Below are 10,173 nucleotides of genomic sequence, written 5' to 3'. Positions count from 1 at the left end.
TTAAAATACAGAATTCAACATTCTCTAGTCTTTCTTATTCATCTTACAGATACTATCATCAACGCTCTCCACAAGGTACACACAGAACACTGAAGAGAAGACTATCTCTTACTTTTCATGATACACTTAACCATATTCTATCCAGCCAAAGGGAAGTGAGGTCATTCAAACTTAACGAGGAATAAGATTCTGAACACAAGTGACTGGGCAGAAAGCAGATTTCATTAAAATGCTGTTCCCAAGTTACAGGCTTTCTGTTTGAAGTGATCTTAGATATTTTTTGATCATGTGCGATGGTACTTATCTTGCTATTAGCATTAGCACTAACTCCAGACAGACACAGATGGCTAGTGGCTATTGGCCTGCTGAACATGACCCTGGGAACACGCAAGAAATAATGGAAACTCCTCAACAGCAGGGGGACATCCTGGCACCATTTTGGCTACTATTACTTTTCCCAGCATTCAGACAGGTGAGTGCTCACACAAACGCACGCTCATGCTCATATTTGGCCCTGCTTACGTCACCAAGCACAGATACTTACATATGTGAAGCTTATATTAGAGTACCATCTATGCCCTCGACAAAAGACGTTCTCCTTATTGTGGAGCTCAGAATATTTAAGCAGAATCCCATGCCCACACTCATAATTTTCCTTTTTCCATTAGAAATATTTGTTCCTAAATCATTTTACATACAGGTATGTGTATGTTAAATCCCACAAAGTGGCATCAAAACTTTGTCATTCAAACTTCAAAGTTATATATAATGAATACTTTGTTTCCATCTCAATAGATTTTTTAATTAGTCATGAATATTCTTCAGATATCACATCCAAACTGATGATATTTCATCACTTCATATCTTTCAAGGGATATGAATATGCATATGAATTGAGGAGCTATAAATCCCCTCCAGAATGACCCTACCACACACCAAAGTTAGAAAGAGATGTCTTTCACTTTAGGAGGCAGGACGCAGCATAAAAGGGGATTTTTCAGCCTCTGCCACAACCTGGTTTCTTCTAGAAATGCCTAAATGTGTACAAATCTCCATGCAAAATAAAGAAACCCAAGGTGCATTCTCAAACCTCATGGACCTAATTTATTCCCCTACTTGGCAGGGCAAGAATGTGTCTTTCATGAAAAAGACTGGCTCCAGGAGAAACTCCACCCATCCAGGGAGCCCATGGGGAAGGCTGGCCCAGACCTTTAACTTACAGAGTTTTCCACAAGTTATCTTGGTCAGCTTCTTCAGAAAACAGAGGAAATGAGAGCCCGTCAGGTACGTCACATCAAATCACATCATGGCAATTAAGGAATTAGATTATATGGGCATCTGGGGTGCCAGGCAACCCACAGAGCCCATGCCGTGGAGCCTCGCTGGTGGGGCTCTAGCCTGGGAAGGTTATTTTTAAAGCCTCACCATGGCCTCCAAAGTTCCTCTTTTCTCCCCACAGTACATTAAACTCTCAAGAGCCTAAGGGCAGAGCTTGTGCCTTCCTTATTTTTGTCTTACCTGTGCCCACCAGCTTCACCCTAGCTGGGCTGTGCCCACGTGGCTCTAAGAACAAGCCCCATTTATTTGATAGTTATTAAATAACTTCTCACCAACCTAGGACTGGATCCTTGGATTAGCAAAGCCACTGGCTTTGCTTGGCCCATTTTTCCCCCTCAGTCATTGATTTGATTTCTATTGGATTCCAGAATGAAAGCTTTAAAATCTGGTGTAATTGCCTCCACAAAGATTTCTGTCCCTGGTCGACGACCAAAGCCAACCCCTCCAGATGAGCCCTCTGGCTGGCAGAAGGAGAAGAAACCTCTGTCTTGTCTTAGCAGAGTCCCAGCAGCTGGCCTTTGGGTGTGGCCTCGACTTCCCGGCTTGCATTTCTACCACGTGGTGCTGGCGCCGCACTCTCTCCGCTGTGTCTGAGCAGAGCACCTGTTTCGTCTGACTCACGCCATCGGCGCGTAGACTTGCCCTGCTCTGACAGCAGCCCAGACCTCACACGGGCATCCGTGTGACTCGCTAGCACGCGGATCTGTGTAATGACATGCCCCATGCACAGACCCGAGCCCCATCCGCCCCTCGCAGTAGGTGTGGCCGCAGGCCCAGACGCCGATCTCTGCTGTGCACCCTCCGATACCTGCTGATGGGGCTGGGCTGGGCTATGCCTCCCTGATCCAAATTTAAGCTTTTTCATGCATAGTGAATTATTGTTCAACGTTGCAAATGGATTTTTGAATACATATTTTAGTCGATTATCTTGTTTGTCATAACCACCATCAAAGAAATACCAAACGTTGTCCAACACTCTCCTCTGTTGTGAATAGATGGTGCAGAGTGAAACAAGCACGTAACGACTCATGAGGATTTCTGCTTTCTCAACTGTGCTAGATCTCTAACAAAAATGTGTGTGTGTCTCGGGAAATGGAGTGAAGAGCAAGGAGGACTCCTGCTCCCATCAACCCAGGTACCTACATCTGAACAAACCCTCACATAGAGTGGCAAGCTTAGAAAACTCGCTCTGGCTTTTCCTCCGGGTTCCAGTTTGTGAAGACATTCAAGGTGCCTTCATATTTTCCTGTCTCCTGCCAGTCGAGTTCCCTCAGCGTAAGGATTCCTTTGAATTATCTTCTCCGTTTGACGTTTAAATTAGTGTCTGCTGGAAGAGATAAGAATGATCATTGAAATTAGCTCAGGAAACGTGTGAGTGCCCCACCTCACACCCCCAGACACACATACACGCTTGTTTTCTCATTCCAAGATTAAGAAGTTATGCAGCCTGACGATGCAGTTTTCTCTGACAAGTCTTGACATCACCACTGTTATTTTCTTTTTCACTTTTTTCCTCCAGCACCTGTTAGAAACGAAAGTAGGATGATCTTTATGTGAATTTGTTCTTTCCTTATTCTTTTAGTAAAGGTAGGGATAAGAGTGTGCAATAAGCAAAGATGCTTTAAAATATGCTTGAAATTTTATATTTAAAATAAATCATCTTAAAGTATTTTTAGATTGAAGACCATATACAAAAGAAAGGTGTTTTTGCCAGTTACTAGAGTGGATTATGAAACCTTTAACCAACTGATACTCCTAAGAGTATCCTTTAATTTGTCTTTTAAGCATTATACAGGAACCTGGCGGATACGGAGGTGAATTTTAATGGCTTTATACTGATGAAAATAGCACCAAATAAAAGCGGGGGAATATTTGAAATGAAATAATCGTTTCTAAAGACCCATACACCCTTTTTCCCATAAAAATGCACCATAGAACATGAAAAGATAAGATCTCTTGTCAAAGTGTGAGTGAGAGACTGTCCCATGGTTCCAAATGACAGTTTACCTCTTGCCCCCCCCACCCCCTTCTCTGCCAGCGTTCCTTTTTATCTTTGCAGTCTTCCAGTTCTTCCGATCACCCTGCCTTTAAAGGGCTACAAAGCATTTCTTTCAAGCCACCATAGCTGACACGGTGACAAGATTACTCAATTTGCACGCGGCCACGCTGCCCCGGGCTTCGCGGAAGCCCCAGTGGAGTCGCGCACTGCCCTGGCCGCAGGCAAGGCTGCAGCCCCCCCACCCCAGCCCCAGGTCCCAGGAGAGCGCCCGCCGCGCTCACAGGCGCCTTTGTCTTCCCGCTTCCCCCTTCCTTTTTCAAAGGCCAAGAGTTAATTATTTGTCCCTGCGCAAGGCAAACCTCTCCAAATGCCACTTCCAAATATAGGCTCTCATTAACACCAGAGGCTGGCCTGGCGTGGCGCAGGGCGGCCCTTCCTTCCCTGGCGGACACCGTGTCCCCGCGCGCTGGCGCTGCCCCACATCTGGAGGCCAGGCGGGCCGGGCAGAGACCCCGGCTCCTGCGCCCGTCCTGGCTGCAGAGAGCGCGGGTCGCGGGCGGGGCTCGCCGAGCGGGGTTACCTCTCTCGAAAATACTTAAACATTTTTTTCCCTCTCTCCCGAAATCTCGAAAAACAGCCCATTTTGAACCAGAATAATTTAGTCTGACAACAGATTCTTCCTCTGTTCACAGCTGTCCCAGAGGGAGGAGCTGAAATCTGAACCTCTCAGCTGTGATTGGATCTTTCTTGCAAAAGAGAGGAAAAAAAAAACCCTCCCAGCCAAAACGGGCTCAGTTCGTAAAGGAGCCGGGCGACTTCAGAGGCGCCGGCCCGTCCGCCTGCCGCACCTGAGCGCGGCCCCTGCCCGAGCCCGGCCAGCCGCGATGCTGTAGGGACCGCCGCGTCCTCCCGCCGGACCGTTATCTGCGCCGGCGCCCGCCAGACCCGCCGGCAAGATGCCGCGCTCCTTCCTGGTCAAGAAGCATTTCAACGCCTCCAAAAAGCCAAACTACAGCGAACTGGACACACACACAGGTAAAAAGAGAAAAATAGATCTAGAGCTAAGTATCTAGAGCTTTGCAAATGCGAATCTACGTATTGCTCTTCAAATACCATTACAAAAGAGCCAAAGATACAGCTGGTTTCCTTTAAAGCGATGTCCTAAAAGGGAGCTTACCTCATTTTGATAATTTAGGGTGCGTTTTAATTCAAAACTTTTTGAGCTCTTGACTGACAAGGAGCATTTCATTCGAATCTCGCAGCCTGGTTTGCTAAAGCCTGTGGATACATGCGTAATGAGTATGTGAAGGATGAGCAACATAAGGCTTGCATTACTGCGTTTTTCGCTCACTAAGTCTCCTCTCCTTTAGAAGGCAGCTTGACGCAGGCATATCTTTGTACTGACGGTCGTAATACACGTAAATCGCCCAGGCACAAAATGAAAAACAACTTTCTGTGTGTTTAAAAATAATGTGGAGGCTCTCTGCGTCCTCAGTGGGGACGTGCGGCGCTGCTTGGCTGCGCTCCCTGACTTCAGAGCACCTATAGCTCCCTGCAGCTGTCAGCCTCTGTGTGCATTAACTACAGTAACTCCGTCGGTGCCAGGCTGGAAATGAAACACCTTAGCAGGGTGCATGCCCTCCTAAATGGGCCTATCTTCTTCCTGAGGAAATCACGTGTGTGTTGCTAAATACCTTTTCAGTGTATGTATGAGTGCGTGTGGATTTATTTTTAGTTATTTTTACCTTAATCTTCTCTCCTCCTCTTTTCTTCCCCAGTGATTATTTCCCCATATCTCTATGAGAGTTACTCCATGCCTGTCATACCACAACCGGAGATCCTCAGCTCAGGAGCATACAGCCCCATCACCGTGTGGACTACGGCAGCTCCATTCCACGCCCAGCTACCCAATGGCCTCTCTCCACTTTCCGGATACTCCTCATCTTTGGGGCGAGTGAGTCCCCCTCCTCCATCTGACACCTCCTCCAAGGACCACAGTGGCTCAGAAAGCCCCATTAGTGATGAAGAGGAAAGACTACAGTCCAAGCTTTCAGACCCCCATGCCATTGAAGCTGAAAAGTTTCAGTGCAATTTATGCAATAAGACCTATTCAACGTTTTCTGGGCTGGCGAAACACAAGCAGCTGCACTGCGATGCTCAGTCTAGAAAATCTTTCAGCTGTAAATACTGTGACAAGGAATATGTGAGCCTGGGCGCCCTGAAGATGCACATTCGGACCCACACATTACCTTGTGTTTGCAAGATCTGCGGCAAGGCGTTTTCCAGACCCTGGTTGCTTCAAGGACACATTAGAACTCACACTGGTAAGAGAAAAACTACAGACAGGCATGTTACTCTCAGACACAATGAAGCTGGGCTGGCTGTTGGATTTGCATGAAGTTGTGACATAGTGCTTTTAATGAGGACAGTCACTGATAGCTACTTCCTGACTACTCAAAAAGCTGTTAGGGCACAAAGTGCTCCATTTCTTGCTAACAGCCTCTGCTCCAGGGACTGCAAACACCATGTAGACTTTGGAAAGTAGTTTCAGAAGGTTTGGTCTCAAAGATCAGTGAGAAAAGCAGGAAAGATGTGCTTGAATGTGTGTTCTGTGAAACTGCCCCCAGTAATCAGCAAATACAAATGTTGCTATCTTAATCAATTGATTTGGTTAATAGATGAAGGCTTTTCCTACAGTTTTCTGTTAGTTACATTCTTGCTCTGATATCTGTCACCCATGGGTGACTTGGATAATTGAAACTAAATTTATTTTGCCTCTCTTGCTTTGTGTGTGGATTTTTTGCTGCTTAATTTCTTATTCCTATCACGGGATTATCCTGCCGGGTGTCATGGCACTTAGACTGCCTTAATCGTAGTACAGAAAGAGAGAAAAGGGGGAATTATTGGGAAATGCTGTGAGGTGCTCGACATTAGCTGCACCTGCTGAAGAAGAAAGCTTTAAGAAATGAAAGTCCAAGAGCTACGTAAATTATTTCTGCGTGATTGGCAGCAGTAATAATATTCTGTGTATGGTGTCTTAATGCAATATTCAAATTTATCTTAAAAGGTCAGATAGTTTCAAAAGTGTCTATTATGAGGGATTTTAATCCGATTTTGCTGCTTCTCATTATTTAGGCAAAATGTGATTGACTTTTGTTAACATTATTTAACTGTATGTTTTCTCTAAAAACACTGACTGTCTTTCTTTTTTCCTCCCACTCCACCCCCAGGGGAGAAGCCTTTTTCTTGCCCTCACTGCAACAGAGCATTTGCAGACAGGTCAAACCTGAGGGCTCATCTGCAGACCCATTCTGATGTAAAGAAATACCAGTGCAAAAACTGCTCCAAAACCTTCTCCAGAATGTCTCTCCTGCACAAACATGAGGAATCTGGCTGCTGTGTAGCACACTGAGTGACGCAATCAATGTTTACTCGAACAGAATGCATTTCTTCACTCCGAAGCCAAATGACAAATAAAGTCCAAAGGCATTTTCTCCTGTGCTGACTGACCAAATAATATGTATAGACACACACACACATATGCACACACACACATGCACACATACACACACACACACACACACACACACACACGAAGAGCTGCAAGAGCATGGAATTCATGTGTTTAAAGATAGTCCTTTCCATGTGAAATTTAAAATTACTATATATTTGCTGATGGCTAGATTCAGAGAATTCTCTTCAAAGAAAAAATGAAAAGCACATCGCATCTTTTCTTCCTAAAAGAGAATGCAAAGATTTACATTGATGCCAAATCATTTCAATTGAAAAGAACAGTATTGCTTTGTAATAGAGTCTGTAATAGGATTTCCCATAGGAAGAGAATCTGCCAGACGCAAACTCAGGTGCCTTAAAATGCATTCCAAGTTTACTCCATGTCTGATGTCTGGTTACCATTGTTGAACTAAAGCCTTGTTTGATTACCTGTAGTGCTTTAAAGTGTATTTTTTAAAGCGAAGAAAAAAAAAAAAGAAAAAGTACAAAACACAGGAGAATGTATTAAAAGTATTTTTGTTTTGTTTTGTTTTTGCCAATTAACAGTATGTGCCTTGGGGAAGGAGGGAAAGATTAGTTTTGAACATTCCTGGCACATGCTCTACGTCTTACTATTCTAAGGAATTTTAATGATTTTCGAAAATTAATTAAAGATGGGAATAGGTGCAAAAGATGATTTTTACAAATTCATTAATGTACTTAAACTATTTCAAATGCATATCAGAAATGCAATAATACAATTCCCCTTCCAAGTGCCTTTTTGAATCGTGTAGTTGATGAGTCAATGTAAATTTGTGTTTATTTTTATATGATTGAATGAGTTTTGTATGAAACTGAGATGCTGTCCATAGCTATGTCTATAAACAACCTGAAGACTTGTGAAATCAACGTTTCTTTTTTAAAAAACAATTTTCAAGGTTTTTTTTTTTTTACAATAAACAGTTTTGATTTAAAAACCTCTTGTTTGCATACTATTTCCAAAGGCTTTACTTGCTGCATGATTAATACCAAACCACGGTAAAAAGAATTGTTATAAGAAAAAAATGAATAGTGCTTATTATGCATGTGAAGCATTATTTTTATGTGTTAGGTTATAATAAAGTAAGCTACTGGTATTATTTTTACTCTTAAGATAATAGTGTCACACTTAAAAGAGACATGATACTAGCACACCATTTTAACAAACATCACACTTTCTGACTGCAAAAATAGTTACATTACTAATAGTCTAAAATAATTTTCAAAATTTTTTATGTTGACTTAATATGTTTGTTTTCTGAAAACAAAAATTACAATCACTTTTATTATTACATAAGCACCCTAACAGTTTAGGATTTTTAAAAGAAATATTATGTAATGAGATATATGAGGGAAAAGAGGACAAACTGCAGGAAAAGACCAGGGAAAACAATTTACTATAAATTACGTGAGTTGGAAAATTAAATCATGCAAGGAAAACCCCCCATCTGGTAGCATATAACATAAATGGTATGCTTGATAGGAACAGGTCAGTGAACAGTGACAGCTGCCTTTTGAGTTATTTGAACAAGTTGGACAGGCACCCACCCAAACTTAATGTATACTGGGTAAATTATAACATGACCATCCATTCATATACACATGCATGTGTATATGCTAAATAAATGCATGTGTAGTAACTCATATGCAAAAATCCTAACCCTCATAGGAACTGTGAAAATTAACCAAATGTGTACTAGAATCCAAACTCCTAAGCTTATTATAAGACAAGCTTCTGCCACTGTTCATTGCGTCTCTCTGGTGATTTGATCAGAACTTGAGAATCATTTTTTTTCTTTAAATATATTTGTAATATTATACCAATAAATTCCAGAATTTTTATATCGAAGATGTTGGTAGCAGGCCCTTAGCAAATGACCAACAATAAATACCAATACTATTCCCTTAATGTTCACATTCCTTCCACTGTATGTTACATTTACATTTTCAGCCAACATATAAAAGGGTGTGCACTTAACTAAAATAAAGTCTTAAACTTAGTAGTCTTCTTTAGTTTTTTTTTGACCTTTCAGAACACATTTTTTAGAGGCAAAATTATTTGGAACAGCAGTTTATGAATATGAAAAAATGGCTGATAGCTTGACTGAAGCATTCTCAAGTTATAAAAGTACCAATTTAGCTAAATGTATATGGTATAAAAATGATTGCCAATAATTATCTAGAAGTTTCCAAGCCAGCTAGCATGTAGAAACGTCTGGCAAGGGGAAGTGTGAGTGAGTCAAGCCTTCTTGGATGTTCTGGTTGGCTATCCCAGGAATCACATCTACTCCTGTTTCCCTCCCTCATTTGCAGGTATACAGACAAGTAACCTCTTGGTGTCCAAAATCTAAACGGCTAACTTTCTAAGAGGAAAAGTCTATTCATGTTTAAGTTCTTCGTGGAGAATTAGTAGTGATATTTTTGTAATATATTCTACTTCATTCTCATCATTCTAATTTCATTCATGATTAAAATATGTTACTTTCATTAAGGTATCATGGGTCTGAATTAAGGTACAGCAGATATTAAGATATTCTCAATATACCACAAGTAAATTTTTAGAGTTTTTAGAATTTTTTACCAAGGTCTTGGACTAGGTATCTGCTCTCCTATATACATACATAAGGCCCAAATAAAATGTCATTTACTTTGAAATGCTTTACCAAATTCACCCCCTCTGGGAGCTTTATACCATTTATATGATATCACTTACCTCATTACATCACAATCTTTTCTCAATGTCTTTTTCACTACACAAAACATCCTTAAAGCAGAAATTCCCAGTACCCAGCCTATCATCTAGAGCAAAAACATCAGCAAATGTTTGTTGAATCATCAATAACATGATAGAAATTGGTAAAATAAAACACAGATCTAAAAGAAATTTATCATATTCCCCTTTATTGCATAGTATTGATAATTTCAGAGAGATTCTTGAATCAAATTTACTGGTCTCTCCTAGCGATGACAGATCCCCAAAATAGACTGGGTGTCCAAGAAAGAAAAGAAGCGGGATAGAGTGCATATAGACAAGGTTTAATAATCATTCTGACAGCCTGTGTTTTGGAAACCATAGTTTCCAAATGTACATTTTAACATGTACATATGCACATAAGCATTCTCAGGATCTTTAATTTGTTTTATGTAATCTGGGACACTGTGTTACAGTGAGGAAAGCACAAATCCTTAAAGCCAACAAATGCATTTATTGCATCGCTGCCTCACCACTTTTTGGCTTTCTGTCCTTCTGCAAGTGAAGTTATGCATCCGCTTCCTATTGTGTAAAATAGAAACAGAATCTCAGT

General features: G+C 41.5%; 1 protein-coding gene across 1 annotated transcript; it reads left to right on the top strand.

The window, feature by feature from the left end:
* The first annotated feature begins 3,971 nt into the window (after nucleotides 1-3,971).
* SNAI2 (snail family transcriptional repressor 2) lies at nucleotides 3,972-7,806 on the top strand. The gene is made up of 3 exons (XM_017531762.2): nucleotides 3,972-4,372; nucleotides 5,116-5,661; nucleotides 6,568-7,806. Exons 1-3 carry the CDS (start codon nucleotides 4,294-4,296, stop codon nucleotides 6,747-6,749), a joined length of 807 nt encoding a protein of 268 aa, XP_017387251.1. The 5' UTR covers nucleotides 3,972-4,293; the 3' UTR covers nucleotides 6,750-7,806.
* Nucleotides 7,807-10,173: the final 2,367 nt, after the last annotated feature.

The sequence above is a fragment of the Cebus imitator genome, unplaced genomic scaffold, assembly GCF_001604975.1.
Source record: "Cebus imitator isolate Cc_AM_T3 unplaced genomic scaffold, Cebus_imitator-1.0 Scaffold73, whole genome shotgun sequence".
In the NCBI taxonomy this organism is placed as follows: domain Eukaryota; kingdom Metazoa; phylum Chordata; class Mammalia; order Primates; family Cebidae; genus Cebus; species Cebus imitator.
The sequence above is the reverse complement of the archived record's forward strand: the minus strand, read 5'-3'. Positions and strand labels throughout refer to the sequence as shown.